This window comes from Nasonia vitripennis, chromosome 4 (genome assembly GCF_009193385.2).
Source record: "Nasonia vitripennis strain AsymCx chromosome 4, Nvit_psr_1.1, whole genome shotgun sequence".
Lineage (NCBI taxonomy): Eukaryota > Metazoa > Arthropoda > Insecta > Hymenoptera > Pteromalidae > Nasonia > Nasonia vitripennis.
Window position 1 is genome coordinate 11554651 of NC_045760.1, and position 21685 is coordinate 11576335.

The window sequence follows — 21685 nt, forward strand, 5'->3', positions numbered from 1 at the left end:
GATTGCATTTGAGTAACATTGATATTTTTACTGTTGGTAAAGTATAACTGTTTATTCTACAATAAATTTACAATGATTTTATTTTACATAAAAGGCCACTTGATGATCAAACGACAGGTAATATTATTAATAATGTGTTAAAGATTTAATTATTGTTTATGACGCAATTCATTGTTTGGGTCATGACAAATTTCACAGGTACTTCTAACGCTTGAGGGTATCTTTAACAGACTTCCCATGTATTTATGTCATGTTGAATCATAAGTGAAGCTTCCATTGTAACATGTATCAAGATAAATGCGAATAGCCAAGCGATATTACGACACATGAGTAAAGAAAAGCCAATTTTGAATCCTTAATAAATTTGAAATACCAAACTTTCATAATTATCGCTTGTAATACGAAAGGCAGCAATGCTTTAGACTGAATATATATCAAAACTTAATACTGCATAAAGAAAAATCATTGCTGCATCTATATATTATCTATATTGTATTTTTATACAAATAAATCTACACTGATAATTTACATTGCAAAAATTACATCACGTATAAAAAAACTTTATACAATTTTGCTGATTTAGGAAATACGAGCAATAAACAAATGCAGATACATGCGCTATTCTATCAATACTCGTATATTGGCTCGATATATTTTCTTTTAAGAGAAAAGTTGATTGCACTCGCCTACGATATCTACAGATTGCCAGTAAGAAATGAGAGGAAGTGATTATGGATCATAATCACGAGGGTGTTCTTCAAATATACAAATGCAAGAGCACACGCGCACAAATATAAGCACTTTTCGGATCCGAGGCTATGTTCGATTAAGCGTTTGCTTGATATTTTGCACGGTTATGAAAATTGAGTCCACTTTAACCCTCTCGTTAATCAATGTATCGTACATACAACATGCATGGTACGTGTTTTATGATAAAATATGCAAAATAAACCCGCTATTCTGTTTGTTTATTATATATTTAACTACTGTATCTTTCGTGCACTTTCGTACAGAAGCCCATACAGACTCCATTTTTTCTTGTATTAAATTCATCTGCTACCTAACTATAATAGCATATGCACCTATATTTTGTTATTATTATTCCAACATCGAGATTGGATTATTCCTGCCACATAAAAATAAAGAAGCTAACATTTTTTCTCGCAATATGTTGTATTTCATGGTACAAAAAATCTGTAGCTGTATATATTATCACAATTATTTATTTATACAATGACAAGTACAATAAGAATTTTATAGTAGAGATTACTTGTAACTTAAAATTTTAATTTAGTAGAGTTTAATTTAGAAGAGCATGAGGAGACTAATTAAATGTCGTGTGACGATGCGTGTTTTTCAGTAATTATGAATACTTTTCTTTTTTATGTTTCTAAGCAATAAATGAGGCTACGTATTTTTTGTGTAATGTATATAGTTAATATAGTAATGTAGTATAGATTATAAATTTTATGTATTATATTACTCTCTGCGTACGATCAGTTTGCAAATGATATGTTTAATGTTTATGCAGATTTGAAAGTTTCATCTACATAGAAACGTTTTTTCCATTAGGCTACAATCGTTTATTCTATTCTATAAGTATCATTTTATTAATATCTTTAAAATATATTCTACTAAATCAAAGGAAATAAAATATTGACGCACTCATTGGAAATTTGATTCGTTGATAAATAGTTTACAACATTAATGTACATATATGTGACATCGGTAAATATATGTATGTATATAAACATTAAAAATATGTGGATTTCTTCACTTTTTGAACAAAGAAATTTAACCTTTTTAAAAATTTTAAAAGCTCGCCGATTTTAAAATTTAAACGTCTATAGAAGAACATTTAATAAAAAAGGAGCTCCTCTAATTGCTATAATGCGTCGAAGTGGATAAAATACTATTTCAAAAATGGGAGCGCGCAGTTTTTAAGCCATTATTATATGTCTTGCATTATTTTGGCGTGAAAATTAAAAAATATTTTTTGAATTTATTAGTAAAATTTTCCAAATCGTTTCGTCTTAAGTATTTTCATTTTTTAAGCATAAGAGAAAATTTCGATGTTTCTATTAGAACACTATTTTTCAAGATATAACACAAAAACTTCTTAGAATTGGTTTACGATAAAACAAGTAAATTTAGAGAGCATTTTCACTTAAATTTGATTATTCAATCTTAATATATCATAAATCGTGTACATCATAATAAAGGCGGACTTTAATTGTCTTATAAAAAATTAATTTTAATTCAACTGTTTTGTTTTTGTTTCTAAATAAATCTAAAGATTGAACTATAACATAAATATACAAAAATCGAAATATTTACGTTGTTAAATAAGTGAAAGGTATCCAGAAAAACATCGTATGCTTCCATATTTTTCAATTGTTTGGTTTCGTATTTGCAGGATAAAATTTTATATTATTTGCAGGATTATTGCCTTAACCACATACACGAATAACTTGTTCACTATGACTCAATAATAGTAATCGCTAAAACAAGTTTCCCATCTACAATTCCCAAAACGTATTTATTGATTGGACGTAATGTGATTTTTCCGAGCACATTTTTGGACAGCTCGGACTCGTGGTCTACCGTCGAAATTGTGCATGCCATTGAAGTAATAATAATAATAATAAACGATAGAACTCATTTCAAATATTATCATACATTATTCAAATAGTAATAAAATAACTATTATAAGAGTAATCCTTTTTCTTGAAATAAAATATAGCGAATATACAATCCTTGGGGAGATGCTGTTTTATCACAAGAATCATTGTTTTTTTGCCAGTTGGTTAATAGTTAATCAATCTGAATACCAGAGCACATAAATTTCGATACGTGTTAAAGGAACCATTGAAAATGAGAAATTGCCAATTTGCAGCGTTGCTAGATAAGTTTAAAATCCTATAATTCACGGATTCCCGTCGTATATATATACACACTATAGCGTATATCTCGGGGTGCCCGCGCACTGCGCGGCGCGTATATATATGAATCAAAGTGTCAAAGAGCAGTTTACTCATCGGCCTTCTATAACAAATCACCTTTTACAAACTCGTTCTCTCTCCCGCAAAAAGCTACACGCGTAAACCGATAAAAAAATCTACATATCTTGTACGCACGCGCCTGTACATCACGTTTGAAAAAATCACTCCACATCGTATAATTATTATTATAGTACCTATATATATATATTTGTATTATATGTATCGTAGCGGCCACCGCTAAAGTAGCGCATATAGGTATTCTAAGCAGCGATAAACGGGGTACACAGTGAAAAGCGCTGCAGTAAAACCATCCGCTGGAAAGACTTTCAAGCAGTTGACTTCTCGCTCCCGCGCTCGTGGGCGTCAGTTGCCTCGCTCACTTTTCATAGCACGCCGGCGGTGATGTATCGCGAGCGTCAAGGGATGCACGTGCTACACACAGACTTTTAATAATCCTCCGCTACGGCGGCCGCTGATTTCTCCGACGACTGGCTAGCTGCTTCGCGTTGCATGCGCTCCTCTGCTACTCGATCGGGGATATGGCATGCGCTGTATATAGTGTCTATTACCGCTGAAGCGCTCGGGTCGGCTCTTCGACACCCGTTCACGTAACTGCAACGGAATGCGAGAACGTGTGGTTATAGATTAAAAAAAAGCCATATTCTGTATCGATCGTCGATAAAATAAGGACAGCGAGCTGTACATCAAAGACACCTCGTACTTCGCGCACTTAAACGATATCACTCGTCGTCATCGGGAAACATCACCGAGAGTGGCACTTACCGATAATTTTCGCCAAATCCAGCCGGGTTGACAGTTGGGAAGCACTCGGAGCCGGCAGCAGCAGCATAAGTCTCTCGAGGGACAATAAGAGTTAGGAGGCCGGGACGTGTATGCCGAGCGCTCGAAGCGTCGTTAACGCGAGCGATAGCATCAGCCCCAAGCCCAGCAGCAGCGGCAGCAGTTCTCGCTGTCGCTGTTGATGGACGGACGTCGAGCCTGCGGCTATGATCAGGTCGGGCTCGTTCCAGTCTGCCGCTGCGTCGGTGCCGTCGAGGCACTCAAACTCGCAGCAGCGCTCGCCTACGCGGAACCTCTTGCATTTCTGCGGACAGACACAGCGGACCTCGTGTGTAGGTGTGTATACACGGACATATGAATGGAGAGCGAGAGATAGGGAGGAGGGTTGAAATTCAATCGGCGGTTAATTGCCCTCCAAAAGTGCGACGCGGTTATCTGTGCTGAGCGCGTTAATAATGTCTTTGCTTTGCGCATCAGACGCGTGCCACACGTGCGTCGCATACCCGAGAAGAGCATTCCGGCCGTTTGTGTGCAGGATTGTACGTGTACTGTTGTCTCTCTGTCCGTGATTATGGCTTTATTGAAAACATCGTGATTTCGTGTCCAACGAGTATTTCGGCCAAAGGTGGTGTGCGCCGTGTGGCCTATGTGCGAGTAAACCTGCGAGACGAGAATTTTCGCGAAAATAGACGAAGCGTTCGATTTTCTATTTCAGACGGCGCTATATGGAAACTCGATTATAAATGGAGAGCTATAGGGGCGCGCGGAAAATAGAAGGAAAAAATTCGACGCTCGCTCGTCAACGCGAAAATCGCTGCTAGCGCAATTTGAATGAATTTTTCAACTCGCCGACGTGAGTTTGCCTACTTTTTTTCTCTCTTCTATCCTATTTCATCGGACCATTGCGCGAAATTTAGAAATAGCACACGTCGACGATTAATTGACTTGTGATGGATATGTGACAGGGGTAGTTTGTACGTAAAATTTTTAATCCGAATATTATGTAAACGAAGCGGCCGTATCAATTAATTAGCCTAACATGGTTAATCCTTCGCCAACACACATTTTCCATCGCGTAGTTAATTCAGCGTATCAGCTTTTGCTTTCAGATCTGAACTGCGCCGTATCACGTAGTGCGCGATCGATCAATCGATGATCATAACGATAAGCCTCATATCCTTGACCATGCATGCAGTCGCCAATATAAACCAATCAACCGGAGTAACGCAGTAGTACAGCGTATAAAAAGCGGTCAGCGGAGGGTCGAAGGAAAAAATACCTCCTTGGTCATTTGCAGAAGATACTACATCGTTTCGTCGTAAATCGGGCGGTTTATACTTTCAAACGAGCGAAATATGCCTGCATGCTGAGTCGCAGTGAAACGGAAAAAAAAGCAGGGGAAGAATGACACACAGACTGTTCGTTTCAAGGCCGTTGCGCACAAACGCCGAAAGAGAGCGTCACGCAAAAGCTCTCGCGCTCGTTTGATTATCGCTTCTGACAAGGATGGATTAATGCCAACTTCATATGAGAAAGCTTCAAAGAAAAATCGCAAGCGGACCCGGTAATAAATAGGAGTCGCCGATGTACATGGTAGGCTGCAGCTGCGCTTTTATGAATCTCGATTCTTTTAAGGGCATCCTATACGAGCCGTGTGGAGTTTTTTTCGTTATACTTCAAAGGATATCTCATTATGTATCTTAAATCGAGGTTTAATGAAGAGCAAATATTAGGTGAGAGGTAGTCCCTAGAACTAATTCAACTCAAACATCGAGCCTTTTTTCAATCCCAACGCAGAGCTTGTTTGAGTAAGCACGAGCAAAGCAAGGAAAACTGGAGTCGAGAGCGTGTTGCATCACCGTAAGCTAATAATGATGTGTGCTTAGGGGAATGATTTTGACCTCGGAGCGTATCCGATTTGATGCGACCTTGAACTGATCGATTTAAATATTCATCGAGAATTCGAATATGCTATAGATATTGATATTACGGTCGGCATAACAGCGTCATTATACGCATATCGATAAGCTCTCTCTCTCTCTCTCTCTCTCTCTCTCTCTCTCAATGGGCTCTTAGTGCGCTATTTAGGCGCCGTATACGGACATATTCACGTTACCTATTCATATCCATGAATAGAAGGTAAATAGTTGGTCAGAGAATCATCAATCAATACCACTACAGACCGCTTGTAATAAGAGCATTTGAGCAAAATTAGTCCCAGGGGTGGTACTCGAGAATTTCCTTGAATTAGTATACGTATATTGAAAAATTATTTTCCCAATATATATTTTATAGCGCATTGGATCACACAATCTTCGTTTAATCGACAAAGAAATTCCGTTATGCATTCTTGTCAATGTCTATATGGGCCATATACCTGCACTCTATCTCTACTTCGAAGGTTTTCTTCAAAGGAACGTGACGTTATACCTCGAGAGCTTCTCTTTCAAGACTTCGCTGGGGTAACCCTATTCAGCCGGCGAATAAGTGACGAAGCTATAGAAGCTTTCGCGTATACTTATTCGAAATATGCTGGAAGATCGAAATTTCCAGGTTCCAACCGAAATCGCTTCGTTATTCGATTCGCATGCATTATAAACTCCGCTCGAGCGCAGCCACACCACGGGTATAATGGGTAACAAATTTCGGAAGAAAAGCTCGCAGTTTCCCCAACAGCGAAAGCCAGTTCATTCAAACCTATCGGAACGCGAGCGAGCCAACCATGAAGCGATTCCTTCAGTTCGACCATTCGAGAGATCAAAAACCGAACCGTTAATTTTCTCGAAGCCTTCGATTTTCCCTATCTTTGTCGCTTGCACATATCTCGAAGGAACGACTGTTCAAGCACGCGGACTGGTGTCCGTACGCGGTGCCGTGACCCAATTTCCTATACATCCAGATTTTGCCACACGACTTGGCCGGCGGCCCTCTCCGGTCGTCTATACATCAGCTCGCCGGCGACGAGTCCACGTGTAAGCAGCGAGTGCTCCCGTTCTTGTTTCTGTCGTACGTATATACCCCTGTTCCACATATATGGGAAAATCCCAGAAAAGCGTTTAGTTAGCATTCAAGGGCTAAATATTATGTTCGTAACGATTTGTAACGATTCTTTTAAATCAAAGCTCTTTTAACCTATAGTGATATGTATTTTCTGTTCTTGCCCCCCAAAGCATTGAGACCATGAACGTGGTGAGAACTTTTCATTACATATACGCGCTATATATGTATATATTATATATAATATATACATATACATCAGGTCAAGCTAAAGCCCGAATAAATCAGGCAGATCCCCAGAAGCTAACAAGAAGAGTCAATTCCGAGTTTGTAATTACTGTCCGCAATGTGGAGAAGCGTGATTTCCCGACCTTTTTATCGACTCCTATTATTTATTTATATCGGCACTAGATGCATTTTTCACGAATCGCCGAAAAGCTAGGTAGCCGATGCGCGGCCAAAAGATGAAAGTTTAATGCAGGGATTAATCTTTCACGCGCGCCCGGGGCATAATGAAGATGAAAGCCACGGCTGATTCGAGCTATAAACTTGTCGATTGCAGTGCGCATGTCGTTTTTATACCGAAGGCGGGGTATTATATTACTATGAATATAACTCAGGTATATATAATTCACTTTTCAACATTGTTTGATCGGGGAATTTAATTATGCGGAGTTTGAGCGCGTGGCAGAGTTTTCTCGTAAAAAATGCAGGCTGTGTTCTCTTGATTAAAAAACCTCTCGCGAGCAGGCTCTGATCGATGCGGCGCGTCTCGGAATTTCGATGAATGATTTAGAGCCTGGCTTTTTATCCCGCTGAAATAGAAGACGTGTCTGATGAGTCGAGATGTGTGTGCCAGATTCCAAAATAACTTCTGCTTTTCAATTATTGATTTTGTATTATTTTTACTTTAAATATTCCGGAAGCAAAGAGATATCTCGTCTTATTGTGAGTTTCTTATATTAGAATCAACATGTACCAGTAGCGATTACTGATAATATTTTAACAGAAATTACGCGACTACAGGTCCCTTTCATTCGAAAGCTGAATTTTTGTCGTGCCATTAATGACAATTAACGAGCACGCATGCACTCAGCCAGCGAATTCCAAAATACAAATATATAGGATGTAGGTCAGAGCCGAAAATGGCGCTCACTCGTCTCCGCAAAACCGATCCAGGACGAACGAAAAATAAATCGCCGGGATTCAATAAGCATTCGTTGTTTTTGGCTTAGACCTCGAGACCTATTGGGAAAAGTTTGATTCCCTACTTGAAAAAGCTTGGCGTTAATTATAGCCGCGAGTATATGGAAGTTCAAGTGCGCAGTACTGGTGCGCGCCTCTTTAAAACCGAAGGCGGATCCGCACGGCTATAAGGTTAATTGATTGCAACGTCAAGGCTTCGGCTCCTTTAATTGCCGGATTATCCAACAAGGCTGACGTTGTAGGATGCGTTGATATATAGGCTGGCCGTATGGATAAGCGGTTAACTCTTAATTGACGGGCGTTGATCGAAACTGCTATACGCGATGACGCACTTCAAGTATTTCGGTAGCACGTGATTATGGATCGGGATTATCAGAGACGTTATACGCCCGATTGTGCGAAAGCCCAAAGCTCGGTATGCTCGGGCGTTTGTACACGCCGTTCCGTAAAGTACGGCTTATGCCACTAGAATCGTAATGTATAATATTGGGACGCTGTTTTCTCTACCATTTAAATTATATATAGAGCGAAAAGTAGTCGTTACTCAGGGGCATAAATACAACGTCTGGAAGCGTATAAATGGAAAATGCATATTACTAGGGTCAACATTTGCGAAAAGAGCTTTAATAAACAAAGAAAATTTACAACAGTTTGAGCAAACCCCGATGAAAATAGTCACGCAACTAGATCGACCGACATAAATGAATGACGTAGACATGCATCACGCTGTCACGATGCGCCAAATCGAAAAGAGCTTTTCCGTCAACTATCACCAACGCGCAGTTCACTGCTCGAGCGGAAGCGACTTATCTCTGGCTGCCTTGATGAAAGGTCAGAACAAAACATTGCACAACTAGATACACTTGCGCTAGCCGCATTCGATAGCCAAAACAAACACGGCTGATAACCCTGGAGCGCGCAACGAACGACCCACACACTGCAACGCATCGATCAAAATTAATCATTTTTTCAATCCATTCCAATCCAGAAATAGTACACCGACGAAGCGGAATTCATAAGAGAAGCGCATCGACTCTTCGAAACAGTTACGGTCATACAGCGAACAAGGTCAACATATAGAATGTATTCTAATAAAACTGACGCATCGACGCAATACCTCACGCGCGGCTTCGAGGAAAAGACGATTTGAGCACGTGCAATACATTACATTCGGAGCAACACTGCCACTGATGCATAGCCCGGCTGCGAGTAAAAGCATTTTGACATTACGCGCCGTCTTGAGCTAATGCGGCGGCCGCAATACATCGAATACGGATTGAAGTAGGAAACGGCCCTTGCGTAAATAGTTATGCTATAATCACTTTGAGCTATTTGCCTGCCCTGTGACATCTACGGTTTGCACGATATCGCCGACGGATAAACGAGTCGGGATATACATCACGTCGTGGATGGTTTTTCGAAAAAGTGAGGTTCTTGCATTAGATTATGTAAGTGTTCATGCTAAACGCGCTATTCTGAATTCTAACATAGATGAAAATTAAAAATCGAGATTTATACGCGCGTCACATCGAGTCGTCCATTATAAAGTAAAATTATTCTTAGTTCCGCACCGCAGCCTCCACCGAATCCACTATACTATCATCTCGCATTTCCATCCGTAATAGCGGTAAATCTTGGCTCTCGCGCTCTTACTGCGGGCAGTAGTTAGTCCCCGGATCTGGCCAGACTGAGCGTAGTTTACACTGTTTGCCACTCGGTGTTTATTCAGCGAGTCCATCGAAAACAACGATAATTAATTACGGCTAGAAATCACAGCGCATTTCAAGATAATTGGCAGTGTGGGCCAATTTTTCATACATTTCGTTTGGTGGATTTGCTTTTGAAGAACTGGAAAACGATTTTCAGTAGAAATGAGTTCAAGTCGGAGCAAGATAAAATCCCCAAGAAGAAAGGAAGATCGTTAAAAGTGGCTTTCTCTCAGCAAGTGAATGTATACGGCAAAGCCTTTTACCGAGTCGCTAATACCTCTGCGCTGTTTTACCGTTACGGATTAATACCTGACTGAAAAATTGAGCTGAGCGACGCCAATCAGACTTCTACTGAGGCCTTAATTTTTTAGGCAACTTTTTTTTTCCGAGAACTCTATAGCGCACATTCTACACAGCGTTTTCTTTAACTGTCCGGCAGTCGAATAAAAGTTACACGGTACGAATGCCCGCTTCAGCGAGTTTTCTTTCACCTACTTTACGTTCAAAGCCCTACAGTCAAAAGCAAAAAATATAATTCAAATTAAACGAGTGCGCGGTTACGTGTATTCGTTCATGATTCAATAATTCAAGTAATCACGGCCAATTTATATAGCTGTATAAATCGAATCTGCCCTAAACATAAACAATTAATAATTCAGTATTCACAGCCAATTATCCACTGGTAACAGCGTGAAGCATTCATATATATCCACGTACACATAGGGACAGCAATAGTCGACCTCGAATCGCGATTCAATTATAAGCGTCCGATTTGAATATGACCGACTCGGCGGCTTTGAAGTCGGACACTCGCGGATAGCGCGCAAGTTATCGTTTTGAATAACGGAATTATACGAGATTTGAAAGGAGCCAGCGCTCCGGGACTCGGTGACAAAAGACATCCGCCTCGTAAACCGAATCAACCGCTGCTCGGGAATAATGTGATTGTAAATCCTCCGGATTACCGCTCAACATTGCGATGGATGTAGTCAGCCCGTTACTCGGCATTAATCGCTCGAACACATATGTTCGTGCCCTACTCACAAGCTCGTATGTAGAAGCGAGATAGCAAAAAGTGCACCTGTCCGAGGGTTCCCAATGTTCTCACTTACAGAGGAATGATAGAGGCTGATCGAAATGAAGATAAACCTTTGTTTCGCAAGTGCGCTTTATCAACTTTTTAGACATTGTATGCTCACGGTTTTAACAAGAGTATATCACATTGTATTATGGAAATTTTGTGAACTATATGTTATAATACACTGTTACAATGCCGCTACCCTAAGCGGGTCTTGGGCGTTGTCGTCCAGATTGGACGGGTGGGTGCCTATCACCACTACACAGCGCGTCCTTAGGTTGCGGATAGAGGAACAGCCCCTGAGAAAGAGGTTAGCTGCGAATAAATTGAATAAGCAGCCGCGGACAGCCGATAGGAACAGGCGTGGGTGTGATGAGCCCACACTGTCGAACGCATTCATCTAGAAACACTACGCAAGCACCACAACAACAAAAAAACTTCACATTATCTCTTATCTCTCAATCTATCTCTTTCATCACACATTACAAAAATGGGCCAAAATCCTGCTGCCGAGGAGGATGCGGGAGCGATGACAACTGCCCCGAAAGGGGATGTGTAGAATGATTCGTCACCTGGTCTTACGCGGTAACGATGCCAGCGAAGGCGCGCTGCCTTGCAGGGGGGCGTTAGGATGCGAGAATGAAACCGTAGTGTGTCTGACGACGAATTGACACTGTCCTCGTCAAAGTCGGAAAGCTCTCATACTTAGTTCTAGAGAGGTATGGGGGTTATCACCTCTAGAACGGTGGACTCACCTGCGATCGGAACAGGATCCGAAGCGCGCGGGTTTAACATAACATCATGGCTCAAAAAAATCAAATCCGAACCAAAAGGGAATGTTCGCAGTCTATACAGAGCAGGTGCGTTTAAAGAACTCGTAAAGGAAGCTGATAGGTACAATCTAGATTTGGTAGCAATACAGGAATCGCGGTGGCCAGATGGCGGAGTACTAGCATCGGGTAACTTCACGTACCTGTATGGGGCCGGGAGTGGGGGATCTCTCGTAAGCACCGGATTTCTCGTAAGCAAAAGCATCATACATTCGGTTAAAAGTTTCAAATCCGTCAATGATAGGCTCTCGTACATCATTATCGAAGGTGAATGGTATAGATATGTATTTATTAATGTACACTGTCCTACGGAGGACAAAGAAGAAGAAGCTAAGGATCTCTATTACGAAACTTTAGAGCAGGTAATCGACCAGTTCGCGTCTTACGACACAAGAATAGTATTAGGCGATTTCAATGCTAAAATAGGTAGGGAGGAAATGTTTAGGCCTACTATAGGTAAGGAAAGCCTGCACGAAGCCAGCAATGATAACGGTATTAGGGTCATAAATTTCACGGCGGCAAAAGATCTTATAATCAAAACTACGAATTTTAAGCACAAGAACATACACAAGGCAACGTGGACATCGCCACACAGAACCAAATTGATCATTTCCTCATTGAAAAAAGACGTCATACTAATGTTCTTGACGTAAGGGCTTACAGAGGGGCAGATAGCGACTCGGACCACTTCCTAGTAGTAGCCAAATTAAGAGCTAGACTAGTAGCGAATCAAAATAGTAAGCGAGCAAACAAGGTAGAAAGCTTCGATATTGAGAAACTACGAGATAGAACAGAGCGAATTAGGTACCAGATAGAAATTAATAACAGGTTTCAGGCACTTGAAGAAGCAAACACATCGCCGGAGGGGAATGACGAACCGAATAGCTTATGGGGGGACATCGAAAAAACGGTAAAAGAGGCCGCGAACAAAGTACTGGGTAAAAAGAAAAAGTCAAAGAGCAAACCATGGTTTGACGAAGAGTGCGAACTCTGGTTTGAAAGGCGCAAAAAGGCTAAATTAGATAGCTTACAAAATAGAAGCGATAGGACCGTAGAAGAGTATTCTAACGTAAGGAAACGGACGAGCGCGATCTACAGAAATAAGAAGCGGGAGTGTCAAAAGAATCTTATTAGGAGAATAGAAACTAACAGTAAGGAAAATAACCCCCTCGAAATGTACAGAGGGATTAACGCCATCAGAAAGGGTTTTAGGAGTAGAGCGCAATTGATGAAGGACGAAAACGGGGACCTCGTAACAAATGACAACGAATTACTGTCGCTGTGGAAAAATTATTTCGATAAATTATTAAACGTGCACGAAAATAGCGAAGAATTAGGGGACGAAATTCACACTGCTGAACCCCACGTGGAGGAACCGAGCTACCAAGAAGTAGAGGCCGCAATTAAAAAACTAAAAAACAAGAAAGCCGCGGGAAATGACTCTATACCAGCTGAGTTACTCAAATATGGGGGCGTCGAGCTCACTTTCAAAATCTATAAACTAGTATGTGCCATCTGGAAAAATGAAACAATACCCGAAAATTGGAAGGAATCTATCATTATACCGATTTTTAAAAAGGGGGATAAGACAGACTGCAATAACTATAGGGGTATTTCACTTTTAGCAACGTGCTATAAAGTTCTGTCAAACGTAATACAAGCTAGACTCACTCCATTCGCGGAAGATATAGTAGGAGATTACAGTGCGGATTTCGGCGCAACAGATCGACGAGCGATCAAATTTTTACCATAAGACAGTTGTTAGAGAAAAAGTGGGAATTTTGCGAAACCATACACCAACTATTTATAGATTTTAAAAAAGCGTACAACTCTATTAAGCGAAGCAAAATGTATCAAATTCTAGTACTTCTCGGTGTACCGAAAAAACTCGTGAGATTAATTCAAATATGTCTGAACGGAAGCACGGGAAAGGTCCGAGTAGGCGGTAATGTATCAGAACCCTTCATGATACGCGATGGTTTAAAACAAGGGGATGGGCTCTCTACGGTGCTGTTCAACTTAACGTTAGAGTATGCCATTAGAAAAATGCAGGTTAGCCAGATGGGCGCAACGCTTAATGGAACAACGCAGATACTAGGCTACGCAGATGATTTGGATATACTGGGGGATTGTAGGGAAACGGTAGCAAGAAACGCGGAAATCCTCATAAAATCGGTGGAGTATACAGGGTTCGAAGTGAGTGAATCAAAAACAAAGTACATGATTGTGGATAAGCTAGGGATCTGCAGAGGGGAGGAAGATCTCAGAGTTGGGAATTTTACTTTTGAAAAGGTTAGCGAATTCAGGTATCTGGGTACGACCATAAATGATAGAAACGAGATTAATGTCGAAATAAATAAGAGACTCCATTCGGGTAATACTTGCTTCTACGCCGTGAGTAATTTACTTAAGTCGAGGCTGTTGTCTAAAAACGTTAAAATAAGAATATACAGGACAATAATACTGCCGGTGGTTCTGTACGGGTGCGAAACGTGGGCTCTCACTAAGCAGGCGGACAACCGTTTTAGGGTATTTGAAAATAAAGTCTTGCGAAAAATATACGGGTCGAAGAAAGATGAGGAAACCGGGGAATGGAGGAGACTACACAATCTGTACGCGTCACCAAATATTAACAGAATAATAAAATCGCGCAGATTGGGATGGGCAGGGCACGTAGCGAGAATGGGAGACGACCGTACGGCAGCGCGTGTCATGAAGGGCAGGCCGATGGTAACGCGACCTCTAGGTAGACCTAGACGTAGATGGGAGGACAACGTAAAAGCGGATCTAGTAGAAATAGGACGGGTGGGTGTCGATCGGAGAGGTGCATCTTGGGTGGGGTTGACACAAGATAGGGCAGCGTGGAAGGCTTGCGTAGATGAGGCGATGAACTTTCGAGTTCCAAATGCCATGTAAAAAAAAAAATATATGTTATAATACAAAATCATGCATATTTATCCACCTCCGCATAATTAATTTCATAATTATAAGCGCGCGAAATTCGATTTTTTCTCGCAACGCGTACAACGCAGTTATGATAAATTAACTTGTGTACGTAACGCGCCACGAACGAGAATGATTTCGAGCGCGAAATAATCGCATGCGATGATAACCCGACGAATTGTGCGAGGCGACGAAATTGGATGAGCAGAGCGCTATTTTTGCACTACGCGCGCGCAATACTACTAAGAGATAAAACGGAAAAAGAGTCATTCCCACAGCATGTGTGAGTCAAATAACAAAGCGGCGAGACCTTGATTTGAATTAGCGTTCATTTAAAACCGGCACTTAACGCTAAGCGATGCGTAGTGCGGCACGATTTTCCGCAAACATTCAAAAGTGCTGCGGTCAGCAAGCCGCTTTCGTGACGGCTCAGCATGAAAGTGCGCCGAAGACAAAAAAGAACGAAGAGAAGGAGCGAGAGAACGTATAAGAGTATCAAGGACTTGCGCGTTTGATACTGCTCCACATATGGACTCAGGTAAATTGTAGGCTCTAAGTTGTTCTTTTGTTCGCGCTCGATATGGTCTCTAAAAATGTCGGTACACGTCCGGTGTTTTCGATAAGATCAATACAACGTCGACCGGTGCGTGATAGTTTACATATTGTATGAACTGTGAATGACCTGACTGGGAATCTGGGAGTATCATGTGAAGACGATTTTAGCCTTTTGAGTAGCATTTAATGCGGTTAAAACTTTACAGAGCTTATAATATAGTTCAAAAACTTTGAATATTAGTATTAAATTGTTAATAATGCGCCTCGTGTGCGTTATTAAAAGGCATGAGCGTGCAGGTAAAAGTGACGTCTCTAATATTAGCGACCTCATTTTTTCCCTAAAAGAGAATTGAGTTTCGGTCGAATCAGCGTATCCGTTAAATTTGAAAGCCATTTTGCGCTCGATAATCTAATTATAAGGACGACAAGCGGTTATATCGATTGCCCCGATAATAAAATTCAGATCCGCGCCCGCTCGAATAAAACAAAAATACGCAATTGCTCGGGGCTGCACGATAATTGTAAAATCTGCGTCAAACACGCAATTACCGCAAAATGTGCAACATGCGACATTTTATAAATAGCCCCAACTGCGAGGCGTTTCATTAAAACGCGTGAGTATCGCGTGATTATGAAAAATATGTCCGAGGAAAAAATGCTTGCTATACCACATACAATAAATCGGAAGGCTGCGTAAGCTTCGTTGTTTTTTATTCAACTTTTTCATACATTTCGCACATTTTTAAATAATTTCAAATTGTATAAAATGGGCACAGCTTGAAAATACAAAACAAGTAAAGCCAGTTGCCGCACTTGAAAGCTCAATACTCAATTATCTCCGGAGGCCTGAGACCCTGAAAAAAAGTCACCGCTACGATGAATAGGCCGAGGCGAAGGCTCGTCGCATTGCTCCTGACCTATAACGAGCGCACGAACGAGCAGTTCTCGGGTGCCGTTTATCAGCTCACAATCTAATTGCCGTGACGATCGAAAGAAGCCGCAGCCCAGAAATTTCGCGCGCGCGCCCTTTAAATAAATCTGCGCGCTTGCATCGTGACGAGAGCTTGAAAACCCTGTCCCTCGCACGAGCGGAACTTCGGATTAAATGGATTTCCCCACTTTCAAGAGTGCTAGAAGTGCAAATCTGAAGTCGAGGTCTCGTTGCTGATGGATACGACCGCGGAGAAGATATTACGTATAAATTCGACGCGTCGCACTGAGGAGTATACCTATATAACGCGTGGAAAATTTTATTTGTCCTAGGTCAGGGAAAACATTTTATGCGCTGGATATTCGAGATTGCTCGCTCGATCTCGACGAGGCATATAATTGTGCTCGCTTCGAATGGAATTATTCATTTTGTAATCGGGAAGATTCTTGACGCAGATAATTTTCTCATTCCGGCTTGAACGACAAAATAGCTGAATAACGAAAAGGAGACTCGTTTTATGTGTGTGGATTGTTCTGCGTAATTAAGCGGGACGAGGTTTTTCGTTTAAATTACTTTAATAATGCATTTTTAGAAAGCTCTCGAGATTTTGAAAAAGCTGCTTTTCTCTTTTCCCTCATCTCCCCAACGCGGTCTTCTCTAACCGAATATACTTATGCGGAGAGTCGTTTAGACTCTCGTAACGAGTTCGAGAAGTTTCAAAAAAATACGCGGCTGAACTGGAAAGTCGAGTTTTTAAATAAAAATTTTTCCCTAATGACGTTTCCATGCCAAATTGAAAAGACTAATTACACCCGCCCAGACACGCGTTGTCGTAAAAAATTCCGAAATGCGTCCATCACCGCACACACACACATCCGCATGCGTAAAGCTCTGCAGCTCGCCGAGAGTCACTTGCGATATATGTATGATAGATGTAAAAGCGAGAACCACATAAAAGCTGCTCTCTCTCTCTCTCTCTCTCTCTCTCTCTCTCTCTCTCTCTCTCTCTCTCTCTCTCTCTCTTTTCCAGTGCCAGAGAAACTGACGTTCTCGCCTCTCGGTATGCAGGAGACAGTGTAGCAGCGCGACAAAAGTGAAAGATCGCGCCGCGTCAGGGGACGCGGCAATGCGGCTACGCTGCTTTGATTTTCAAATACTCGATGCGGCACTTACGTAGGGCGGCGTGCAATAAATGGCCTGACACCACATTGGCTCCGAGTGGTAGCAGACGCAGAGGCTGCAGACGGCCGGTCCCGGGACGTAGAGCAGTCCGTGCCTCACCGTGCCACCCTGGAAGTCGGTGCAGTTCTCCTCGAGCGCATCTGAAATCGGGGGCAGCGCAGAGACAAGATCGAAATTCCACATGAGTACGTATGGCGCAGCATGTTATAACGACACACACACACACACACGCGCGTGAGAGGCTTGCGAGAACAAACTTTTAAACTGACCCATTTTTTTGCCCGCGACAACCTATACCTTTATACGGATCGTATACGATTTCGGAACAATGATGCTCCAAATGAACTTATTTCGTCGCATTTTTCGATAAATATTTGCCGCGAATAATTGTTTCGGCAGTGATACAGTAGTGCGCATAAATAATTTACGAGCTAACGAATTCACCCGGCGAGAGAGCTTTCCGTTGTGTGCAACTTAACTCATTAAAATGTATGAAGGTCTTACCTTTGAGTAATTAAAATAACTTTCTATCGACGCGCTGCTGCAGTGTGAGTGTATGTGCGCGCGGCGGGCGTCTCGCACGACGTTGCTCGAGTACGTGGTGTATAATTCGCTAAGGTATGATGCGAATTTTTTTATCTCAACACGCTGCGCGACAAAGCCCGGCCGTAAACAGCTATATTATATCCAGTCGAAGTTCGCGCTCGTCGGTGTGTGCAATAGAAGCGGATTAATTTTGCAAAATGCTCGCAGTGTTCGATATGCTCTCTCCACGAGCGTGTAAAATTCATTCTTCGATCTGGGTCAATTATACAATGGGAGCAAGAAGCGCGCTTGCTTTTCGGTGCATTTAGACAGTGAAATAAGTGCGCAGGTGTATCGCGGTCTTCCCTCGAAAACTAGTAACTCTTGAACTGTAAATCACGCGGCGACTTGGTTGAAGAAAAGGAAAAACGAGAAAGAAAAAGCTCGACTCTTTATCCTCCCAAGCCTCTCACTGCAGCCGCGAGTCCATAACAAGCGCGGCATAATTACCTGTTTTCACGAGAAAGAGCAGCAGGGTAGTGAGATAAAAGGTCCCGACCATAGTCGCGCGCACCAAGACACAAACACAAAGGTTGCACACAAACTGTGGATCCGTTGGTTCAGCGCTGTTCGGCTGGGAGGTATCCTAGGCTCGCCGGGGAAAATCGAGCTGCGGGTATGACACTGACGGAGCAGCCCCAGGCCAACCTCAGTTATTTCGCCAGCGATTTTCTCGAGTGCTCCGCGACTGACGACGGCTGCATCGGGAATGACTGATGCTCGGCGCTGTTGCCTCCTTCTTCCGCCAGCACTACTGTAACGCGGACACACAGATATATACCTACACGTGTACATGCGTATAGACTATAGCATGCGCACGTGCGAGTCAGAGAACACCGCGAGGAATCGTGTGTGCGGTGAGATGTATGCATTTGTCATTGAGGGGGAAAGTGACTGTGGGTGCACTGGCATTGCGAGAGCAGAATGCCTGATTGCAGGTGTAATGTTGGCTGTGAATTGCATAGCTGCAGTGCCAAAGCTTGTGCAGTGTGTGTGTGGGTGGGCCAGGTGCACAGTCGAGGCTTCGTAGCCAAGGATGAATCGGCTGAAAACAATTAAGCCGCTGATGTATATATGCATTTCGCTGAATCAGCGCGCGTTAAGCGAAGATTATTCTGAATGGCTGAGAGAGACTGTTTCTATAATTGAAATCTTTTTCTGTTCTTTCTCCGCGCGAGCTTTTCGCTACTGCGGATTCGGTGCGGGTTATAACCCTTATTATCACTTCGCTGTACATGCTGTATCTTTGGTTGTTTGTGTGGAAACGTGGAAATCGAGCTTTTTATTCGTCGTCGTAAACTTAGTGTACCGGATATACTGATGCAGCAGTTCGTGTTTGTTTTTATAACATTTAATAACTCGAAAACTCGTGACAAGAATCGATAATCAGCAGACGGAATTCGCCCCGAAATTACTTTTGGAAAACGTTTCAGATTTTCACAGAGACTTTCTTTTCAGCTTTGTGCTTGCACAATCTGTACAGCTGTACAAGTTTCTTTATGAAATTTTCTATAGGTAACGTATATTGGAAAGAGGTCGGAAACCCATTTTCCTTTTTCGAGAGAATCACGACTCGTTTACTTTCTTCGCGGAGTGTAGTGCGATAAGGTTTAGAATTTTCCTTTTGCAAAGAAAATCAAGTGAATATCGATATGACCTACTGCGCATCGCTCTTCAAGTGCAATATGGGCACGTGGTTAGCAAAATTTTCGAGTGGAGCTCGAGTCTTCGATCCGATAGTGAAACAGTCAATTACTTTGCTTTCGCAAGACCAGAAATAACCGCAACAAGGCCAGGGTATACTTTTCTCATTCTGCCAAACAATCACAGCGAAGCTATAATAAAATCCCGCTATAGAGAAGTGCGATAACGCACGCCTTTTGTAACGGATGAAAAAAATATTGCATTCGGATGAGGCACCCCGTAAAGCACGGAGTGATCAAAGCCACACTTTAATAAAAGGAGCAGCGCGATAAATCTCGCCAGCGCGGGCTGTGGAAAAAAAATCAAAGATATCCTCGCGGCACTAAATATCCTGAAATTAAACACGCGTGAGCAGGAAATTGCTGATCTCGCGTGGCAAAAAGCGCTGCGAGCGATAAACAAGTTTCGAATAACGCCGGCAACGACGCGACGCGAGGGAAAATGGAGAAAAGAGAATTCAACGCCCTGGCGTTGCAGCAGCTTTGCGCGTGCAGGCGATAAATCACAACGCTGTAGCTCTTTCGCGCGCGAGACTGTTACACTCGTTATTGGCGCAACGCGATGCATGTGCGAGCAGTGCTTTTATGCGGGATTTTGAGCAGGATGCCAGCAGCTGTGGAAATGCTACTCCAATAATCGGCTGCTTCGTATGTCGGAAGTGCGAACTGAGAGAATAAAACTTGCGTTGGAAGTAACGTGCGTCTTTTACCGTGATGGGCAAAAGGAGGTTTTGGAAATACAAATATCGTCCAAAATCACAAAAGCACATCACAAAAGCTCGAAATTTTTGCTGAGAAAAGCGCTGCTCTCCCCCCTACCCAAGAAGCGACAATGCTCACGGAAGCTCCACTGCAGTACAGGTTTGTGAAAATCTCGCTCAAAAAGACTACAGCGTGATGTCCCGCAGCCTAAACTCAAATTGGCAACTCGTGTGCATACTTTACTCGTGTATATAGCTGCTGCGAGTCTGAGAGCCAGAGTGAGAGAAAGAAACGGAAGAACAAGTGCGTGATATATGCCGTGTGCGAATGAGGCGATGAAGTGCGAAGTGAAGTAAAAGTATGAGAGAGAAGACTGGAGAGTATACCTTCGAGCAACATATTCCCTGATGCTTGTCGCGCTCGCCCTTTCGACCCTTACGTTTTCCCGCGGAACCTCTCGCTTCCGCGCACCATATCGTCTATGTACTAAGCGGTACAATACAGCGAGTATACTGAGAGCGACACTACAATACGACGGCGGTTCGTACGACTCCCGCCCCGGAGTGAACTCCCTGCGGCACTGAAAGCCGCAGCGTCCTCGGCAATGCCTCTCTAGTTCTCTCGTCTCCTCGTCGCTGACTCGAGCGCAAAATGACAAAGGCAAACTCTAGCTCGTCATCTCGCAGTCATAGAGCCGATGCGGTGCGTGCGGGATGTCCAACTCCGCGAGAGAATCGAAGTCAGTTGAGAGCGCTGGTACGTTATTCGGAGCAGCAGCTGGTGCTCGAGGGGCAGCGGCGCGCGCGCGACTGCTGATGTCGCAGCGCGACCCGACCGAGGCAGCAGTGCTGCTCGGGTCGATCGAACGAAGCTCCTCTTCACATGCCCTCTCTCGGAGGGCAGCTGAGTGGGTGGCAGTGGCGGTGCTGTCGCTGCTGCTGCAGAAGAGGATGCACGCGTTTCCCTAATACTGCTATAGTACTGCCGAGTTTAAGAGTCCGGACGCAGGAAAACTTCTTTAGGTGTGTGAACGATGTGCGGGTTTTCCCGCCCCTGGAGTTGTATTTCACAAGGTGCTGCTGTTGTTATCTAGTAAGTGCGATGCTTGATATATCCTAATCAAAAGCTCGCTCTAATTTGCCCTTTACAGTGCTGAATATCGTTATTTGGCCTTTCTTTAAAGCACAGCATGCGAGCGAAGTGCGAGTCCTGTGTTTTTTACCCGGAATGAAATCGCAGCTTCGCTTTTCAGGCGCGAAATTAATGGGAAAGTGTTTTTAGCGCTGCGAGGACGAGCATTAATAATTGCGTCCTCGCAACGACTCGAAAAGCGTGGGTGGTTGTTACAAGAAACTTATAAAATGCATTATTTTTGCATCCGCCGTGACTTTTGTATCTTTTCCGATTCGAAAGTCGATAGACGGCATAAAAAATGTATCTCGTAAAACTAGGTTGACGAAT

The 21685-nt window shown here is 42.7% G+C and overlaps 1 protein-coding gene across 4 annotated transcripts; it reads right to left on the reverse strand.

Moving 5' to 3' along the window:
* Nucleotides 1-7: 7 nt before the first annotated feature.
* Nucleotides 8-21549, reverse strand: LOC107981703. Of its 4 annotated transcripts, none has more exons than XR_004344944.1 (5): nt 20611-21549; nt 18270-18570; nt 17226-17374; nt 3786-4107; nt 8-3614 (listed from the first exon to the last, which is right to left on the reverse strand). XR_004344944.1 is itself a non-coding variant. In XM_016988114.3 (4 exons), exons 2-4 carry the CDS (start codon nt 18319-18321, stop codon nt 15943-15945), a joined length of 234 nt encoding a protein of 77 aa, XP_016843603.1. In that variant the 5' UTR covers nt 18322-18573; nt 20611-21549; the 3' UTR covers nt 14575-15942. The 4 variants fall into 4 exon arrangements, 1 of the variants encoding a protein (XP_016843603.1); XR_004344943.1 differs by having other exon boundaries at nt 18270-18573; XR_004344945.1 differs by lacking the exon at nt 17226-17374 and having other exon boundaries at nt 18270-18573.
* Nucleotides 21550-21685: the final 136 nt, after the last annotated feature.